The sequence below is a fragment of the Bos indicus x Bos taurus genome, chromosome 21 (genome assembly GCF_003369695.1).
Source record: "Bos indicus x Bos taurus breed Angus x Brahman F1 hybrid chromosome 21, Bos_hybrid_MaternalHap_v2.0, whole genome shotgun sequence".
NCBI lineage: Eukaryota > Metazoa > Chordata > Mammalia > Artiodactyla > Bovidae > Bos > Bos indicus x Bos taurus.
In genome coordinates this window covers 41628777-41650497 of record NC_040096.1, presented here as the reverse complement: position 1 = coordinate 41650497, position 21721 = coordinate 41628777, and the positions used below count along the sequence as shown (strand labels likewise).

Here is a 21721-nt window from a genome sequence, read left to right as displayed (position 1 = left end):
CCTCATGGACTGCAGCACGCCAGGCCTCCCTGTCCATCACCAACTCCTGGAGTTTACTCAGACTCATGTCCATTGAGTTGGTGATGCCATCCAACCATCTCATCCTTTGTCATCCCCTTCTTCTCTTGCCTTCAATCTTTCCTAGCATCAGGGTCTTTTCAGATGAGTCAGCTCATCGCATCATGTTGCCAAGGTATTGGGGTTTCAGCTTCAGCATCAGTCCTTCCAATGAACATTCAGAACTGATTTCCTTTCGGATGGACTGGTTGACTCTCCCTCTAGTCCAAGGGACTCTCAAGAGTCTTCTCCAAAACCACAGTTCAAAGCATCAATTCTTTGGCACTCAGCTTTCTTTATAGTCCAACTCTCACATCCTGACTACTGGAAAAATCATAGCCTTGAGTAGATGAACCTTCGTTGGCAAAGTAATGTCTCTGCTTTTTAATGTGCTATCTAGTTGGTCATAACTTTCCTTCCAAGGAGTAAGCGTCTTTTAATTTCATGGCTGCAGTCACCATCTGCAGTGATTTTGGAGCCCAAAAAATAAAGTCTGCCACTGTTTCCACTGTTTGTCCATCTATTTGCCATGAAGTGATGGGACTGGATGCCATGATCCTCGTTTTCTGAATGTGGAGCTTTAAGCCAATTTTTTCACTCTCCTATTTCACTTTCATCAAGAGGCTCTTCAGTTCTTTTTCACTTTTTGCCCTAAGGGTGGGGTCATCTGCATATCTGAGGTTACTGATATTTCTCCCAGCAATTTTGATTCCAGCCTGTGGTTCATCCAGCCCAGGGTTTCTCATGATGTACTCTGCATATAAGCGAAATAAACAGGGTGACAATATACAGCCTTGATGTACTCCTTTTCCTATTTGGAACCAGTCTGTTGTTCCATGTCCAGTTCTAACTGTTGCTTCCTGACCTGCATACAGATTTCTCAGGAGGTAGGTCAGGTGGTCTGGTATTCCCATCTCTTGAAGGATTTTCCACAGTTCATTGTGATCCACACAGTCAAAGGCTTTGGCATAGTCAATAAAGCAGAAATAGATGTTTTTCTGGAATTCTGCTTTTTTGATGATCTAGCAGATGTTGGCAAATTGATTTCTGGTTCCTCTGCCCTTTCTAAAACCAGCTTGAACATCTGGAAGTTCACGGTTTATGTATCATTGAAACCTGGCTTGGCGAATTTTGAGCATTTGCTAGCATGTGAGATGAGTGCAACTGTGTGGTAGTTAGAGCACTCTTTGGCGTTGCCTTTCTTAGGGATTGGAATGACAACTGACCTTTTCCAGTCCTGTGGTCACTGCTGAGTTTTCCAAATTTGCTGGCATATTGAGTGCAGCACTTTCACAGCATCATCTTGTAGGATTTGAAATAGCTCAACTGGAATTCCATCACCTCCACTAGTTTTGTTCGTAGTGATGCTTCCTAAGGCCCACTTGACTTCACATTCCAGGATGTCTGGTTCTAGGTGAGTGATCGCACCATCTTGATTATCTGAGTCGTGAAGATCTTTTTTGTATAGTTCTTCTGTGTATTCTTGCCACCTCTTCTTAATATCTTCTGCTTCTGTTAGGTCAATAGCATTTCTGTCCTTTATTGAGCCCATCTTTGCATGAAATGTTCCCTTGATATCTCTGATTTTCTTGAAGAGATCTCTAGTCTTTCCCATTCTATTAGCCTTTGCCCTGCTTCATTCTGTACTCCAAGGCCAAATTTGCCTGTTACTCCAGGTGTTTCTTGACTTTCTACTTTTGCAGTCCAGTCCCCTATAATGAAAAGGACATCTATTTGGGGTTTTAATTCTAGAAGGTCTTGTAGGTCTACATAGAACTGTTCAACTTCAGCTTCTTCAGCATTACTGGTCTGGGCATAGACTTGGATTACCTTGATATTGAATGGTTTGCCTTGGAAACAAACCAAGATCATTCTGTCATTTTTGAGACTGCATCCAAGTACTGCATTTTGGACTCTTGTTGACTGTGATACTTCATTTCTTCTAAGGGATTCTTGCCCACAGTAGTAGATATAATGGTCATCTGCGTTAAATTCACCCATTCCAGTCCATTTCAGTTCGCTGATTCCTAAAATGTCGACATTCACTCTTGCCATTTCCTGTTTGATCACTTCCAATTTGCCTTGATTCATGGACCTAACATTCCAGGTTCCTATGCAGTATTGCTCTTTACAGCATGGTTCATAGCTATTTTCTAAGATTTGTAGTTTTCACAGTAGAGAAACAGAAGTATTAGCCTATTAGCTAACATTTATTTATCTTTAATTATGTGCTAGATACTGCTTATGTATAGTAACTAATTCAATGCATTCAACAACCCTTTTAAGTTATCATTAGTCCCAGTTTTCAGATGAAGTGATTACTAAAGACCACACGTAGAAGTTTTAGATCCCAGATAAAACTGGTTTCAGACCTATCAAATGTCAGTTTGATCTCCTGTAATGGTTCATCTCAATTAAGTGTTATGAGGGGGCTAAATATGTACATATAAGTATTTACATAACTATTGTTTTAAAATTATTATATCAGACATTTATAATATTTATAATTCATTGAATATTTTGTTGATAAAATTAATAAAAGCAAAGAAGAGGAGAAAAATGTTCCTTAAAAAAACTTGTATTATGGAAATTTTTAAACATGCTAGAAGTAGAAAGTAGAAGTAGAAAGAAATATTGCAGTGAATCCCTAGGAACTCATCATTTGACAAATCAATACTTTGTAGAACTTGTTTGAACTATTTGCCCCAAAGTGATTTAAATCAGCTTCAAGCGCTGTATCTGTTTAGTGTGTAATTAAATTATTTAGAAATAATTATATGTTCACAATGAGTTGCAGAGACTGAAAAGTCTTGTGTGCCTTTTGTCAGTTTCTTCCAGTGGTTACATCGACCCAGTGTTTGTGTATGGTTCTTTATCATTTTATCACATATGTAAATTTGTGCAACCACCAGTAAAGGTGCTTTTTCTTTTTTTTTTTAAAGAAAATATTCACGTGTACTTTATTGTCAAAAGTGTTAATAAGGTCTGATTTACAAAAGCGTAAGGCTTCTTATGATTTCATTTGTCTTTTCCAGTATTTTTGAGAACTTTAAAGAAGCTGTTAGATACAATTCATAAAACCTCTGTTTATAAACATTTTCCCCAAAACCTACTTACTTTTGATAAATCATTAAGAAATGTGTATATATCTATACATGTTTGTGTTGGCTCATTTTGTGCTTAAGAAATATGGCTGAATAAGACTATAAAATACCTATAGAGAGAAGTACTCAACATATACCTTATTTTATAGATAGCATACCATTGTTGCAATAATGAAGACTTTTATAATGTTTATCTGTACATGGAATTTTATCTTTATAGGAAGAGGAAGAGTACGAAACTAAGGGGGGCCGCCGGAGAACATGGGATGATGATTACGTGCTCAAGCGGCAGTTTTCAGCTTTGGTTCCTGCTTTTGATCCTAGACCTGGTCGAACTAATGTCCAGCAGACAACTGATCTAGAAATTCCACCCCCAGGTATAAGATATTTTATCTTTTGTGATTTAATTTTAATAGATTCCAGATTAAGTAGTTAAGTACTATATAGTTTAAAAAGTTAAGATACTACTTGTATATGCAGATTATAAATAACAGGTTTCAGGAAAAACTATATATCAGCCACAAATCCTTAAAAAATACAGCTTTTTTTTTTAAAAAGGAACAAAATACAGTATTTTATTTTTTCAGTTTTTATTGGAATAAAATTGCTTTTCGCTGCTGTGTTAGTTTCTGCTGTACAGCAAAGTGAATCAGCTACACATATACATATGTCCTCTTTTTTGGATTTCCTTCCCATTTGGAGCACCACATAGTGTTGATTATATTTTATTTTTTATTGAAGTATAGTTGCTTTACAATGTTATGTTATTTTTTGTTGTATAGGAAAGTGATTCAGTTATACATATATGTACTCTTTTTCATATTTTTTGCATTATGGCTAATTACAGGATGTTGAATATAGTTCCCTGTGCTATACAGTAGGATTTTATTTATTTTATATATAGTAGTTTATATGTGTTAATCCCAGTCTCCTAATTTATCCCTCCCCCACTGCCTTTCCCATTTGATAATTATAAATTTGTTTTCTGTATCTATGAATCTGTTTGTTTCATAAATAAGTTCATTTGTATCATATTTTAGGTTACACATTTAAGTGATATCATATGGTATTTGTCTTTCTCTGACTTATTTCACTTATTTGTCTTTCTCTAACATAGTATGTTCATATCTAGGTTCATCCATGTTGCTGCAAATAGTGTTATTTAATTCTTTTTTATTGATAATAAATTACCAGTATTTATTAATAAATAAATATTTTATAAATATATCAATAATTGATGAATATTGATTTATTAATAATTTTATGTATTTCTAGTTCATTGTGTGTGTGTGTGTGTATATATATACACATCACCTCTTCTTTATCCATTCATCTGTTGTTAGACATTTAGGTTGCCTCTATGTCTTGACTTATAAATTAGAGTATTTTGAAAATACACTGTTTTACAGTTGTATAAATTTTAAAGTAAGGCCTCATTTAAAGGTAGACAGTTTGTATTCTGTTTTCTACTAGATTAAAATTGTTAAACGTGGAGAAGGAAACGGCAACCCACTCCAGTAATCTTGCCTGGGAAATCCCATGGACAGAGGAACCTGGTGGGCAAAGAGTCAGACACTGAGGGAGGGGCAGGCGCTCGCTAGAGGCCCCAGAGCTTTTGATGGCAGAGCCAGCACTGTGGCTGAGGACTCCTGGCTCCCAGGCCTCTCTCACCAGATAGGAGCATGGAAAACTAGTCTAAAATACGCCTGAGGGCTTTCCTGGAGGCTCAGTGGTAAAGAATCACCCCCCTGCCAAAGCAGGGGACGTGAGTTCCACCCCTGGTCTGGGAAGGCCACACGTGGCAGAGCAGCTGAGCCCATGCATCACAGCCACTGGGCCGGGGCTCTCGAGCCCGGGAGCCACAGAACTGAGGTCTGTGGGCACCAGAGCCCATGCTCCGCAACAAGAGGAGCCACAGCTAGAGAAAAGCCCACTCAGCATGAAGACCGTGCACAACCATAAATAAAATCATTAAAAAACAAAAAAAAATAAAAAATAAAAAAAAAATAAAATTGTTAAACGTTACTCCCATTCAGCTTTTCTTTGAAAAGCTATGTAGTGGTTTTACTTATGGCCTCTGGAGTCAGTCAGCCTGAGTGGTAGCTCCATGTCTTACAACTCTATTTTGGATGTGGTAGGCACACTAACGGAGAAGGCAATGGCACCCCACTCCAGTACTCTTGCCTGGAAAATCCCATGGATGGAGGAGCCCAGTGGGCTGAAGTCCATGGGGTCGCTAGGAGTCAGACACGACTGAGCGTCTTCACTTTGACTTTTCACTTTCATGCACTGGAGAAGGAAATGGCAACCCACTCCAGTGTTCTTGCCTGGAGAATCCCAGGGTCAGGGGATCCTGGTGGGCTGCCGTCTCTGGGGTCGCACAGAGTCGGACACGACTGAAGTGACTTAGCAGCAGCACCAGGCACACTAATGGCCCCATGCACTCCACTGCCCTCCTGCCTCCACCCCGAAAGCTGTATAGGTCCTAACCTCTAGAATTTGTGAATATGTCACTTAAACATGAGAAAAGACTTTGGAGATGTGATTAAGAATCTTGAGATGGGGAAATTATCCTGATTTTCGGATGAGCCCAATGTAATCACAAGTGTCCTCATAAGAGAGCAACAGGAGGGTCAAAGTCAGAAAGCAGCAATTATACTGTTGAGGGGCCATTAGCCAAGGAAAATGGGAAGCTTCTGGATGCTAGAAAAAGCAAGGAAATGGATTCTTCCCTGGAGCCTTCAAAAGAAACAACGCCTTGCCAGCCCATTTTAGATTTCTTACCTCTAGAATTATAAGATAATACATTTGTGTTGTTTTAAACCACTCAGTTTGTGGTCATTTGTTACAGCAGCAATAGGAAACTAATCTGGGCAAATCCTTACCCTGTGCAAGCCTGACTTTCCTCATCTGTTATCTGGGGAAAACAGTAGTCCTTGTTTGACCATATAATTAAAAGGATTAAATGAGGTAAAATATAGAAAGTGCCTAGCGTGGTACGTGATGTGTCTCTCAATAAATGTCAGCTACTGCAATCAATATATTATCCTTCAAGAAAACTTAGATGTTAGTGTGGACTGTACTTTTTACTTGATAGAAAGATACTTAAGTTAAATGTGAAAGTAAGTACACTTGATAGTATAACGTGTGGTAAATGACGTAGTATAATGGTGAGAAAGAGTATGAATAAAGATGTCTCAAATAGTAAAATCTACTCAGAGTACAAATAGGTACAAATTTTCGATAGAGCTCTTTAGCAATGTATTTCATATTTTTACTGCTACAAATTGGTGTTATAGAAGTATTCACTTTATACACAGGTGATTAAAGAAGTATTTTTAAAAACTTGGAAATGACCTTCATTATGTTTTGAGAATGGAATTGTTTCAGTTAAAGTACAATGGAATGTCATGCAGTGAATAAAATAATACCTTATAACACTGTATCTTGATATGAGGAAAAGATTCTTGAGATTTAAAGAGAGAGTACATCACTAAATAATTGTGAACCTAATTGTCTTTGTGTGTATGTACTTCATAATACACTCATTCAGTATACATAAAAAGTTGACAGGTCTTTAACTGAGTATGTGATTTTCTCTGGATGTAAGATTATTAATAATTTTAGAGTTATCTCATTTATAAAAATAAAATTTTCTGAAATACTAACAGTTGTATGTATATCATAATAAAAATAAGAGATTCATATCATATGCATAAATTCTACTCTAGAACCCTTTAAGTAGCATAGGTATATTCTTCAAATTAAAAAAAAAAAAAAATGAAACCAAGAGAATCTTAAGTAGCTGATCTCTTTACCTTATCCATGTCAGAAGGGCTGAGATTTCATGTGACCTGTCTCCTGATGGCACAGTCCTCTTTCTGGACTGCTTGTTTTAATGTTCTTCACATCTTCTGTATTTTTAGGAACACCTCATTCAGAGCTTTTGGAAGAAGTTGAATGTACTCCATCACCTCGATTAGCCCTCACTTTAAAAGTAACAGGTCTTGGAACAACTCGTGAAGTTGAATTACCACTCACTAATTTCAGATCAACCATCTTTTACTATGTACAGAAATTGCTTCAGTTGTCATGTAATGGCAATGTGAAATCAGATAAACTTAGGCGTATTTGGGAGCCAACATACACGTAAGAAATTTTGATTTAATATTTTAAGTAGATATTTTCATAGTATATAAGCCAAGTATTATATTTTCTATATTTTGTATTATAAGAACAGAAAAGATTAAGTTCTCTCAGTTTATAGGAATAGATAAGAACATTTCTGACTCCTGATCTATAAAGGTTAATGTTTACAACTGGAAGGAACTTTAGACTAATTCCTTATTTCATGATTGTTGAACTCTTTGACCAGGATTGTGTATGAAATAGTAAATATTTTCTACGTTTGAGAGTTCTGAGTTAAGCATACCTCTCTTTGTTCTTCATTTATCTGTTCAACAAATTACTGTCAATGACCTTGGCCAAAATTTATATAACATTTTAGTATTTTGTTTTCTAATCTGTAAAATGAGAGCAGTTGTGAGGAATCTGCAAATTAATATATATAAAGTAGATTCAGTGCTATCTGGGATGTAGAGGGTGCTCAGTAAGTATTACCTATCATAATATTATGTAATAATATGAATTTATATAGTTTAATATTATAACTATTATAGTCATCCTGCATGACTTTATTTTTGTTAGTTTCTATATCTGATGTTCTGTTAACATCATTGATAATCTTATATAATGTTTAATAAAGTAATCTATGTCTTTTTGAGACAGAACAGAAGGTCATCATGGCATACTCTTCCTTCAGTTTTAATTGGAATAATTAAAGTTGACAATTTGATCTCAACTGCCTTACATGAACATAAGGGCTCTTGGCCCTTCTTACTCTTATCCATCTAGATACAAACACATCTCATTTTTATAACAATATGTGAAAGCTATAATACAAGATATAGCATATTCATTTCTTTAAAAGTTCCAGGTTTGATATATGTTTTCTTCTTAATAATGCTAAATTTATAAGCCACAACTTTTTCAGGAATATGATTTCTGCTACTTTTCCCGGTTTAACAGATTAATACTTTTTCTAAATATGCTTGATCTTAGTCAAAAGGTGGAGAAGTGATACATTTTTTCTTAATAAATTCTCTGAGTTCAGTGTTTAAGCATATAGTGACCTCATCATATGTTTTTAAAGAATTGAAGCCTTATTGGAAATAACACAAACCATTTGATTTATGAATTAACTTGAATAATATCTTCATGTTTAGAATTATGTACAGAGAAATGAAGGATTCTGACAAAGAAAAGGAAAATGGAAAAATGGTAAGTATTTTTAGGAAATGAATCTTTATTCTTGGCTACTTAGTAAAAGAAAAAGAAAAGCAAAGAAAAACTAACACTGTGTTTCAGTTGAACAATTGAGGGAGAAATCAGCAACATGGGATTCTTCAGATTAGCTTAAATGCATGATCTTGAAGCCACCTTACGAAATGCATGTGAAATACCATAGACTTTATAATCAGGAAAGGCCAACATTTGGTTTTTCCTATTGTAGGGTTGTTGGTCTATAGAGCATGTGGAACAGTACCTTGGCACTGATGAATTACCAAAGAATGACTTGATAACCTACCTGCAGAAGAATGCAGACGCCGCTTTCCTGCGCCACTGGAAATTAACTGGCACTAATAAAAGTATTAGGAAAAACAGAAATTGTTCTCAGCTCATAGCTGCATATAAGGTATATATTGGCATCAAGACACTGTTTTGATTGGGAATGGCTTTGCTTTGTTTGCAGCTTTTTAAGTATTCTTACAGAAGAGCAGTTCGTTGGGACATACTAAAAAATGAGGTTGAATTAACATTGTTAATATGCCAATGCTAAAATTTCAAATTTGGTTTGTGGCATTGGATCTAAATACATAGTTTTAACTGTGGCTTTCAGTAGTTATATTTTGAGAATTTTATTGGTTTAGAACACATTAAGCCTTGACTTGGGTGATACTGTTTTTATTTTAAAAGAACGCTTTTTTTTTTTTTTTTAAGAATTCGAGCTTTTTCACATTAATACTAATAGGATGATATATTGTTTTTCTTGAAAATGATTAATGGCTGGTTTTCCTGTTTCTATAGGATTTTTGTGAGCATGGAACAAAGTCTGGGTTAAACCAGGGGGCCATTTCTACTCTTCAAAGTAGTGATATTCTGAATTTGACAAAAGAACAACCTCAGGCCAAAGCAGGCAATGGGCAGAATTCATGTGGCGTGGAAGACGTCCTTCAGCTCCTGCGTATTCTGTATATAGTTGCAAGTGACCCTTACTCAAGAATATCCCAGGAAGGTCTGTAAGAATCCTTGTTTCATTTCTGTGGCATTTAAACAAATAAGTCAGTTTATATTTTTATTGATTCTATTACTTTTACAGAAGGTGATGAGCAGCCTCAGTTTACTTTTCCACCAGATGAATTCACTAGCAAAAAAATCACAACAAAAATTTTGCAGCAAATTGAGGTAATAAGACCAGATAGTTGAACTCTTGAATCTGTTGGACTTTCAAAGTATTACCTCTCCTTCTTTTTCTTCCTCTCACCATTTGTCCTGTTAAGAATCGACTCCCTTTTGTCTTTGTTAATAATAAGACTTTGTTATTTGTTAAATTGCAGGAACCGTTGGCATTGGCAAGTGGAGCTCTGCCAGACTGGTGTGAACAGTTAACCAGCAAGTGTCCTTTTCTAATACCGTTCGAAACTAGACAGCTTTATTTCACATGTACAGCATTTGGTGCATCAAGGTAGGAAGTGTGTCTTCTTATTTTTTAATGTTTTATATAAGCTTAAATGTACTTATACTTTATATCAAGACTGATGCGGAGAATATATTGGTTTCTTGTAAAGAGTTGTCAATATTTGGAAATTCCCTGATGGTCCCATGGTTTGGACTCCACGCTTTCACTGCCAAGGGTGAAGGTTCAGTTCCTGGTGGGGGAACTATGATCTTTCAAGCTGTGTGGCATGGCCAAAAAAAAAAAAAAAAGAGTTGGCAACTTTTAAACATTTTTTGGTTTCTGGTTGTACATAAGCATTCTTAGAACAGTGTGGATTTAAGTGCTGTGCTTTCCATCAGCTAGCATTTATTGTACAGTATTTAAGTGGTTTACATAAATTTTTAGTTGCTGAAATTCCCAAGAATATAAAATTTAATGCTTGAAAATATCTTTGACATAACATTAAAATATATCTTTTGGCCATTATTTTTCTCTTGCTACCATGTAACATACTGTAAATTTTACTTTTTGTTTTTCTGTCTCCTTCATTAGATGAGAGTTTCATGAGGGCAGGGGTTTCTGGCAGTTTGGTTCACTGCTCTCATTGTGCTGTATGTTGTACTGTATGTAATGGATGTACATTGTACTGCTCTCATTGTAGTTGCTCCATAAATATTTACTAAATGATTGAATACCCAGAGTAATTTCAAAGTAGATGTAAAAAAGTTATAATTTAAATGGATCTGCCTGTTTCCCTGATAAGTTACATTTGTTGTACCATTTTATATCCTTTACCAAGCATTTGTGCGCATAACACTAGGCAGTAAAGAACACTGAATGCTAACCATTAGACCACCAGGGAACTCCTGATTTTTATAAGTGAGGAAATTGATTCTCAAAGTATATAGCTGATTGGTCTCAGGGTACCCAAAAAGTTACAGCACATATGGTAGATCTTTCATCTTGTTATTCTTAGTTCAGGAGTCTTTCTTCATCCTAGATGGGTTAGCTCTGCGTTGTTACAAAGAAAATGTTTCAAACTCACAATACTGTTTCAGTGGTGGATTTAGTTATTTAATAAAGATAGCTTAACCATTTTTTACATTCTCTGATTTAGGAAATGTTTATGTTATTAGGTATTATGAGTTTGTCAGTATTTTTATGTGTTGTGTGGGATTGGACCACAGACCTTAATTTTGATCTGTTAATTGCTAAAATAAAAAGGGAAAATACAGACTCAGTATTTTCTCAATTTATTTAAGGAAATTAAAAAAAAGATTAGTGTATCTGATCACCTGATAAAATACTATTTTTAAAATATTCTTAAATCTTTTGAATTTTGTTGCTTGTGTAGTAGTACAATCAACTGTTGCTGTAGGCCACAGCTACAGAGATGTTTTTCTATTTCAGAGCAATTGTGTGGCTACAAAACCGACGTGAGGCCACTGTGGAAAGAACAAGGACCACAAGTAGTGTGAGGCGAGATGATCCTGGAGAGTTCCGTGTTGGTCGTCTCAAGCACGAAAGAGTAAAAGTTCCACGTGGTGAATCACTGATGGAGTGGGCCGAGAATGTCATGCAAATACACGCAGATCGGAAATCAGTGCTTGAGGTACCGCTATATAAATTTCTTTTCGTGTGCAGGAATGACAACCAGAGTCAATCTCTGTTCTTCCACTGCATAAAAACTACATTAGGGGAAAAAAACTGCATTAGATACAAGTGTAGAGGGATTCCTCTGCCTTCGGGGTAAAGGCCTTCTCCTCTGGCAGGGCATCTCTCATGAGAGGATGTCAGCTCACCTCCTCAGGATCAGGATCTCATGGCTTAATGAGCAGCAAAGAGTATCTTCACTCATGAAGTGGGAGAGCGCTTGGTCCGTTTGCAGGACACCGCTCATTTCTTAGCAAAGCCTGAACCAAGTAACTGTATTCCACAAAGGCTTCTGATACTCCAAATTTTACCTTTATATTAATTAATGCTGTGCCACAAGATACCTGCTTTTTTTTGGAGCATGTGTGTTTTGTAGTATTTAACTTGAATTGTGCTTGGTGTTGTATCATGGGTTTTTGTTTCTGTATTGAGAAATTTTATAGCAATTGGCTGTAGGAAATTCATTATATTTACTGCAGAGATGTTATTGTGGGCATTGTTGATTATATTCCTTATATATGAGAGACAAAGAAATACCTCTCCTGTCACAGGTGTCAGCCACCTGATTTGCTTATTTTTTGGATCACAGACTGTGGTAAATATGATACATCTCTAGAAAATGTATAAGTCTTATGGTTTTCACTTTAAAATTTCTGTGCCTGGGAATTCCCTGGCAGTCCAGTGGTTAGGACTCCACACTTGCACTGCAGGGGACACCGGTTCAGTCGCCACGCGGATCAGTCAAAAAGAAGAAAGAAATTTCTGTGCCTTCATCTGTTCTTTTACCCATATGTTCCTCTAATGTAGATAATTCTTAATTATTATTTTACCATGTATGTATATTTTTATACGCTGCCTCAAATTTCTAGAAAACATGGAATATGTATAAAAATCCTTAAAGTGATTGCTGGAAGTCAGAAATAAGTGAAAGAGTTTAGGTTTTAGTGTCACATAGACAGACACACACAGACACAGATCTGTATACCATCATTTCCTCAAGCAAATGATAGAACCTCTTTATCTAAAATTTGACTTGCTTTGATGTGAAAAGGAGATGATAGGTTATTTTGTAGGTTTGTTGTGAGAAGTAAATTGATGTATGAACAATGCTAACTACAGTGTTTGAATATGGAATAGTGTACAACAAATCAAATTTCTCTTTAGAAAAACTAAAATAAAAACTGTTGTGTGGCTTATATTATACCACTGCTATTTTAAAAAAACATATTACAGTAGGACTGGATTTTGGCAAGAATGGGATCATTACAGAAATGATTTTTTTAAAGCTTACTTTCCCTCATAATTTATTTGTTCATGTTTAGGTTGAATTTTTAGGAGAAGAAGGAACTGGTTTGGGGCCCACCTTAGAGTTCTATGCTCTGGTAGCAGCAGAATTCCAGAGAACTGACTTGGGAGCTTGGCTTTGTGATGACAACTTTCCAGATGATGAATCTCGTCATGTAAGATTAATTTCCTATTTCATGATTTGATTGCGATTCAGCTTTTAGAAAGTTAGAAAGTTAAAAATTGGATATGCTTTCAGAACATGAGTCAGGTTTTCTGACTCTGCTTTTATTATTGAATAATCTTGATATTATTAAAAGATAAAATTTAGTCAACAAAGCATATTTAATAAAGTGTGTTTATAGATACTATCTAGCACAGTTAAGATGTTTAATGTTTATGGGTCTTTTGATTTTATTTGCATTTCTTCTTCTAAAAAAATCAGGTCGATCTTGGAGGTGGATTGAAACCTCCCGGATACTATGTGCAGAGATCATGTGGACTGTTTACGGCTCCATTTCCACAAGACAGTGACGAGCTTGAAAGGATCACAAAACTCTTTCATTTCCTTGGAATTTTCTTGGCCAAATGCATTCAAGACAATAGACTTGTGGACTTACCTATTTCCAAACCTTTCTTTAAACTTATGTGTATGGGGGACATTAAAAGTAATATGAGCAAACTGATTTATGAGTCACGAGGCGACAGAGACCTACACTGCACTGAAAGTCAGTCTGAAGCCTCTACAGAAGAAGGGCATGACTCACTCTCAGTAGGAAGCTTTGAGGAGGATTCAAAATCAGAATTCATTCTAGATCCCCCCAAACCAAAACCGCCAGCTTGGTTTAATGGAATTTTAACTTGGGAAGACTTTGAACTAGTAAACCCACACAGAGCCAGATTTTTAAAAGAAATTAAAGACCTTGCCATCAAGAGGCGCCAGATTTTAAGCAACAAAGGTCTTTCTGAAGACGAGAAGAACACAAAATTACAAGAACTAGTGCTGAAGAATCCATCAGGTTCTGGGCCTCCACTTAGCATAGAGGATTTAGGGTAAGCTTTATATATATATATTAATTCACTTATATATATACTTTCATATATATATATATATATACTTTCATATATATATACTTTCATATATATATATATATATACTTTCATATATACATATACACACACATACATACATACACACACGCATACTTCAGCCTAATGGATGAGTAAGGTCTAAAGCTTTTGTTCCTTTGTCTTCAGTAATTTGCAATAAGCCTGGTCCCCAGTGGTTGCATTAACTAACTCGGATACTGCAGATTTTTCATAAAATTCTATTAATTTGTATCCATGTAATTATTATATCCTTGTTATATTTAACTGTGATTTTGGATTGATTGCAAGGCTTTGCTTTCCTTTTTTTCCTTTCTTCTTTTGAGAATATTGAGAAGTTATGTTTAATATATTCAAGGTTTTATTTGAGGTGAGAATAACAATAGAGCATTAATGACTTGTGTAAAGCAACAGTTTCTGTTTTTTAAAAAAAAATCTTATAAACATGTTGCTGCCATAATTCATTGCAGAAATCTTTAGTTCATTAATTTTGTGCCATAAGGAGGAAGTGAAACATGGAAACATGAAAGGTGATGTTTCATGCGACTTCTGCAAAACCAGGTTTGGTAACAGTTGTCCAGATCGTTTTCTTGCACAGGGGTTTGCATTTTAAAAGGCCCCATATTTAACATCTAATCTGGTAGAGTGATTTTGTTATTATTGCGTGTATGGAAGGGTTCGTGGTTTTGGCAGCAGTGTTTTAAAATTAAACACCAGTGTTAGTTGAATGTTAATCTAATTCTTTTTTTTCTGCCCTCCCAGTTTAAATTTCCAGTTTTGCCCTTCCTCAAGAATATATGGTTTTACAGCTGTGGATCTCAAGCCAAGTGGTGAAGATGAGGTACAAATTTTGCTTTTAAAAATGTTTGTAAATTCAGAAAAATCCTCTTAAAATATTCCTAGATATTAACAATTACCTTGACAAATTTTCCTTTGCAGATGATAACAATGGATAATGCAGAAGAATATGTGGATTTGATGTTTGACTTTTGCATGCATACGGGTATTCAGAAACAGATGGAAGCCTTCAGAGGTAATTTTAAGGCTCTTTAGCTTAATCCCTCTCCTTTTACTTTGAGACACCGAAATTAAGATACTGCTATGCTCAAAAATTAGACTATGCTAGTAATCTCTAGATTTGTCATCTAGTTTTTTGTCTTCCCAACAGTTAGGTCAGGTCCTACAGGGTACCCGGAACAGATTGAACCATTTTCAAGCTGTAGCATACCCTAAGCTGCTCTTCCTCAGTAATGAGGGACCTACTTTGGCTTTTGTTTTTTCATTTGTAAGTGGATATAAGGTTGCATACAGGATCAGGATGAATTAAACCATATTAGAACCTAAAGTCTTAAGGTAAAGAGTGAAGCAAAATATATTGAACTGTTTATCACTTACTAGTTTTTAAAATGAGAACTTTGCTTTGGCTGGCTTGTATGACATAAAGAACTGGTTGGGAAATTATTGGAATTTGGCTACAGACCATAGTGTCTGAATATTCTCTCTACATATACATCTGTGATACTAAGCAAAGATTTCTGTATTTAAAACCCTAGCACAGTTTTTATTTCAAGCTACTTTAATTTTTATTGGCTTTTTCAAATATTTATATTTGTCTTCTGTCCATTTAGTTGAGTATTTTGATTTGAAATTTGTGGTTTTGAAATTGTAACTTGGAAACACAAACTCAGTTGTGTTTTGTTTTTGTTTTTTTGCTGTGTGTAAAATGTAGATGGGTTTAATAAAGTTTTTCCAATGGAGAAATTAAGTTCCTTCAGCCATGAAGAGGTCCAAATGATTCTTTGTGGAAATCAGTCACCATCCTGGGCAGCAGAGGATATTATTAATTATACTGAACCTAAGTTGGGTTATACACGTGACAGGTATGTGTTGGTTATTTTCTAAGATAGACAAATTGTTTATGTTTATCTTAGAATGGCAGGTTCTCTAAATGACTCAGTGAATTATATGCATAAAATGAGAAAGCAATTAAGTCTCACCATTATCAAGATACATATTCATGGATAAGCCTGAGTTTATATAGAAAGTCACCTGAATCTTAGCTGATGTTGATTCCTTTTAGTTCAGTTCAGTTCAGTCGCTCAGTAGTCTCCGACTCTTTGCAACCCCATGAATCACAGCACGCCAGGCCTCCTTGTCAATCACCAGCTCCCAGAGTTCACTCAGACTCATGTCCATTGAGTCAGTGATGCCATCCAGCCATCTCATCCTCTCTCGTCCCCTTCTCCTCCTGCCCCCAATCCCTCCCAGCATCAGAGTCTTTTCCAATGAGTCCACTCTTCGCATGAGGTGGCCAAAGTACTGGAGTTTCAGCTTTAGCATCATTCCTTCCAAAGAAATCCCAGGGCTGATTTGGGATCTCCTTGCAGTCCAAGAGACTCTCAAGAGTCTTCTCCAACACCACAGTTCAAAAGCATCAATTCTTTGGTGCTCAGCTTTCTTCACAGTCCAACTTTACTCACTATATTTTAACTGTTCATCATCTTAACAGTTGGGTCATTTATAAACCCTTAGGCTTTATTGCTTTTATATAAACCTTTATTTTTAAATATTTTAAAACTTACAGAAAAGTTGAAGAATAGTTAAGAATTCTTGTGTATTCTTTACCCAGAATCACCAGTACTTAACATTTTGCTGTACTTTTACATTATTTCTCTCTATACACACGCACATACATTTTTTCTGAACCATTTGAGGATATGGAGCATATACCATCTACCTTTACTCTTCAATGTATTAATGTACATTGTGAGATTCTCTCACATACCTATACTTGTTAGGAAATTCTTGATTCCATATTATTAGCTAATCCATGGTGTACATTCTAGCTCTGTTGATTATTCCAGTGATGTCTAATAGCACTCAATTCACTTCTGTTCGCCGCATATCAGGAAATTGTATTTAGTTGTGATTTATAAGTTTTCAAAGTAATGTAAATAAGAAAGTATTATTTTAAACTTAAGTAACATTGTATACATAGCTTTTTTAAAATAAACTTTTTATTGAAGTATAACAGAGAAGTATACAAATTGTATGTAGAACCTGAAGAATTTTCACAGAATGGACACACCTGCATAATCAGTACCCAGAATGAGAAAAATCTCCAAAAATCTGTCCCCATTTACTATTCCTAGTCATTAAATCACTATTTCCATTGAGCTTTTCTGATTTGCTGGCTTTGTTGCATATTTGATTCCTATATTCCTTTGTAAGACAGACAGTCTTTGAAGGATATTTTTTAAGTATTTTGCATCAGCTCATTTCATACTTACCCAAAAGTCTCTAGACATGTGGTTTTTTTGACATGTGGATATTTGTTTTGGGGGGTTATTGCTGGCTTATAAAGTAGTGGTAGTATCTTTCATTTAAATCAGCTATCAGATCACTGTAACTGTTTTCTTCTTGTAGTCCTGGCTTCCTTAGGTTCGTGCGGGTTTTATGTGGTATGTCTTCAGACGAGAGGAAAGCATTTCTGCAGTTTACCACTGGTTGTTCAACTCTGCCTCCAGGGGGACTGGCTAACTTGCATCCCAGGCTCACAGTTGTACGCAAGGTACAAACTCTAGCTATTGGGCAATGTAAACCAAATTTAGTTACCTAAGGGTTGAAAGAAATGCATATTTAAAGTCATGGTCTTCTATTGTTTTCAATTCTGTTTCTGTGCAGGTTGATGCTACTGATGCAAGCTACCCATCAGTGAACACATGTGTGCATTATCTCAAGTTGCCAGAATACTCTTCGGAGGAGATCATGAGAGAGCGTCTGCTAGCTGCTACAATGGAGAAAGGCTTTCATCTCAATTGAGCTTTGAAGTGCAATGGGAGACATCAGAGACTTAAAATTCTAGTGAAGCCTCTTGTGTTTGTTTGCAGAGAAGTATATGATCCTCCATGCTAATGACACTTGCCTTTTTTTCCACCATTAAGGCTTTAAGAACACGTGGAGTAAGTTTGTTAGCTGCTAATGACAAAACAAATCCTTTAACTATCCAGCCAGCAAGTACATAGCACAGAACACTGTGTTGCTACAAGGGCTCATGTGACTGGAATGAGGTGGTTCTACTTGACTGTTCCAAAGAGCAGCTTCTCAGATCTTCAGTGTTCACTGGTAAATTTCTAACAGTGTATTTGTGTAAAGTTTGTCATTTCATACTTCATACACTACAGTTGCCATCACTGATCCCTGTTTTGCTGGCTTTTAAGCTACTTGGTCAGAAATCCTGCTTCCTTAAAACATAGAGAGTTAATGAGCATCTCAAGCTTTTTCTTTTCCTCTTTAATGATGCCTGCACTATCAGAGTGTATCTAGTGTTCTCTCTTTTGTTTGGCATATAATCATGCACAACCTTTTTATTTCTTTGAGGTGGGAGTATATTTTTATTTCCTAAATGCCATACTATAAAGATCAAATTCTTAAGTGTGTTTGTGCAGTTCAAAAATAAAAGATATATTAAGGGGGGGAGGAAAAAACACTGGTTTAGATGCAAGGCACACTTAAAGCAAGTTTTACTTTTGGTTGTATTTTCTTTGTATATTATAAACATTTATTTAACTTGTTGCAGTTTGAAGTAAAAAAAAAATTTCCAAAATGTATGCTTAACAATAATCATTAAAATGTTTGCAGCGTACAAAACTGTGTCATGTGACTGTTTCACTACAGCCATCAGCCTAAGAGCTTAAATACTTGTCATTTTGAATCACTGACATTTCATTTTTTGAAATTACTATAGGAAGAAATGTTTTTTTCTATGTAAATCCACTTTACTGAGACTGGAAAGCTAGCAGAAATATATATCCACTTGCTTGTGATCCAGCTCTTACGTTCTGTCTTAAAGTATTCTTCACCTAAAAATAGCCATGTTTTTGTGTTAACTTTTTAAACACCAAATCTGCTACTTACAATTGTATCTTCAGTGATGTGTAAGTCTAAGATCCAAGAATAATTTTTGAATGTTGTATTGGTGTGAAAAGAAACCACTGAGATAATGCTGTTTCCTCCTTTTTAAAAGGGGGGCTCTATTTCCATTTTCCAAATTGTTTTGATTTATCATATCTATGCATTTAGTTAAAAGTACAGTCACTAGGCCTGATTTTTTAGCCAGATGGCTTTTATAGGAGTAAAAAGCATTTTGGGGAATCACCCACTATTTACCTGTTTAAAAGGTACACTGCCTTTCTACATTAGAGATTTCTCCCACTGAAGTCAATCATTTGAGTAGTGTTTCTATTCTCTGCATGAGAATATTGTGACTGTGTAATCAGAGGCAGCATCTAAATAATTCACCTTATTGTTAGCCTCACAGTTCTCTGTGAGAATAAAAGTTAATAAAGCATAACAGCAATATTTAAACATATGACCTAGGCTTTAATCCAAAAGCAGTAGTGGTGATGTCTCAAAAAAGTCATGGATGTGTGACTAGACCTTTACACTAGCAGTAGAATTAAAATCCAGTTTATGTGTGTAGTATTGCCATTATTTAAGTCTCTAAAACATCTGTCAGCCAACTTTTATCAAGACTAAGTCTAGTAAGTACATGCGTGCTCAGTGGCTCAGTCATATCTTAACTCTTTGCAACCCCATGGACTGTAGCCCCCCGCCCCCCCAACCTCCTCCCGCACTCCTGCTCCCCTGTCCATGGGATTCTCCAGGCAAGAATACTGGAGATGGCTGCCATTTCCTGCTTTAGGGGATCTTCCCAACCCAGGAATTGAGCCCGTGTCTCCTGTGGCTTCTGCGTTGGCAGGTAGATTCTTTACCACTAGCCACCTAGGAAGCCTCTAGTCTAGCACAGGGGTCAGCAAACTCTGGCCTGCCATTTGCTTTTGTGTGGGCCATGAACTAAATATGGTTTTGAATTTTTTTAAGTAGTTGAAAAAAATCAAAAGACTAAAAATATAATGTGAAAACTTTATGAAATTCAGATTTCAGTGTCCCTAAATAAATGGTTTTACTAGAACATAGCCATGCTGATTTATTTATGTATTATCTATGGATCTTTTTGCATTACAATGGCAGAACTGACTGGTTACAGCAGAGACCGTGTGGCCCACAAAGCCTTAAATACTTATTTGATCTGGCCCTTTGCAGAAAAGGTTTGCGAATCCTGGTCTAGCACATTGCTACAGCAGGTAAAATTGATGAGTCTTGTTATACAGAGAGTAACTCTGAAATGCCAGGAATCCTTCTGTAGAATGAAAAGTCCAAGGACAAGGTAAAGCTGCCCAATCTGAGACATAAATTTCATGAGTGTGGAAATCATTTAGCTGGCAGTCACAGTTGAACAAGAAACCTGAAATTAGATGACACAGGCTGTCACAGACGGAGAGTCACATTATAGTTCACTTTGTATGAGTCAAGTATTATGAGACATCTACTTGGGTCTCCACATGGAGTATTTTTTCCAGTGGTATCTACCTAGTATTTTTTTGTTGTTCTCTCAAGGTACTAAAATCTGTGCCAACATGTTATTTAAATGCTATTTTGGTATGACCCAAAAATTAATTTTATGCACTCCCTCGTTACTTCTGGTGTACCAGTTTCAGCAGTTACCTGAATGTGCTACTGATTAAGTGCCTATCAACTAGGACAGTGTTTTCCAACTAATGTCTCAGAAAGACCTCCAAAGCACTTTGATCTAGACTGGGCTTTCCCCAAACCTTGGTTTCTCGATGCATACCATTACTGTTCTGGCAGGTCAGAAGCCTTTCCTCTGCCTTCCTGAACTGAGTCCAGAACAAGATCTGGTTTTGGAATTCATTACTGACTGGTTGCCTTGGTCTTCATAGATGCAAACTTTTGAAGTATATAAGTGAACTTTTAGAAACAAAGAATTTTAACAAAACTTCTCCTACACATACATGAGAGAGTGAGAAATTAATAGTGAATGAGTTAGTACCTAGAATGTCCATTTATGTCCTCTTTTGGAGGGCAGAGTGTTGTAGGTAAGGTAACTTTTGGGATTCCATAGGACGGCACGATATCTTCATGTATCAAGACAATATATTTCTACTTCCTCCATTGTACCTGCCCTCCTATCCCTAACGTGAACATGCTGTTAGCTAAGGCAGTTCTGCATCTTCTACTGTTGATGAAGCAGCAAAAGCACAACTATAGAAAGGTTTGGGAGGATCAGGGCATTGCTCTTCTATAGTAGCTTAGCGGTCTTCTTTGCTTTAGGACATTCCAGGAGAAGAGGTTGAAGGAATAAGAGAGGGGTAGATGCATTTCACAGTAACCTGAACTGATATTCTCTTGTATTCCAGTTTTAGACTTTGAACTAAATTTCATTTACCAATAAATTTACTAATAAGATAAACCCTTTACAGTATGGCACACAGGATAGTCAGTTCTCTGCTCAGTCGCTCAGTTGTGTCTGACTCTTTGCAGCTCCAAGGACTGTAGCCCACGAGGTGGCTCTGTCCATGGAATTATCCAGGCAAGAATACTGGAGCAGGTTGCCATTTCCTCCTCCAGGGGATCTTCTGACCTAGGGATTGAACCTATGTCTTCCTGCATTGGCAGGATTCTTTACCAATGAATGACCTGGGAAGCCTTCAAGATAGCAGTAAGGGCTGTCTTAATGTTTGGCCACTCATTATAGTAACATTCTTTGTAGAGTTAATTACATTATGGCATTGTAATTGTTAAGTACCTATAAAATGTGTATCAGGTTTTTAGAAACTGGAAAGAATTTTTCATTAGGTGCACACATTTGGTAAAC

The 21721-nt window shown here is 36.2% G+C and overlaps 1 protein-coding gene across 6 annotated transcripts in view; it reads left to right on the top strand.

Annotated features, from left to right (window-relative positions):
- Window positions 1-18634, top strand: part of HECTD1 (HECT domain E3 ubiquitin protein ligase 1) — a 77349-nt gene extending 58715 nt beyond the window's left edge. For 3 of the 6 annotated variants that reach the window (XM_027521768.1, XM_027521765.1, XM_027521762.1), the window contains 15 exons: window positions 3382-3538; window positions 7088-7310; window positions 8447-8501; window positions 8734-8916; window positions 9309-9516; window positions 9601-9686; window positions 9839-9966; window positions 11350-11551; window positions 12915-13052; window positions 13322-13929; window positions 14746-14824; window positions 14923-15016; window positions 15713-15863; window positions 17410-17554; window positions 17668-18634. In XM_027521768.1, coding sequence (XP_027377569.1) covers window positions 3382-3538; window positions 7088-7310; window positions 8447-8501; window positions 8734-8916; window positions 9309-9516; window positions 9601-9686; window positions 9839-9966; window positions 11350-11551; window positions 12915-13052; window positions 13322-13929; window positions 14746-14824; window positions 14923-15016; window positions 15713-15863; window positions 17410-17554; window positions 17668-17805 — 2595 coding nt within the window. In that variant the 3' untranslated portion in view covers window positions 17806-18634. The remainder of the gene's footprint in view (window positions 1-3381; window positions 3539-7087; window positions 7311-8446; window positions 8502-8733; window positions 8917-9308; window positions 9517-9600; window positions 9687-9838; window positions 9967-11349; window positions 11552-12914; window positions 13053-13321; window positions 13930-14745; window positions 14825-14922; window positions 15017-15712; window positions 15864-17409; window positions 17555-17667) is intronic. The other 3 variants (XM_027521763.1, XM_027521766.1, XM_027521767.1) reach the window with 2 other exon arrangements.
- Window positions 18635-21721: the final 3087 nt, after the last annotated feature.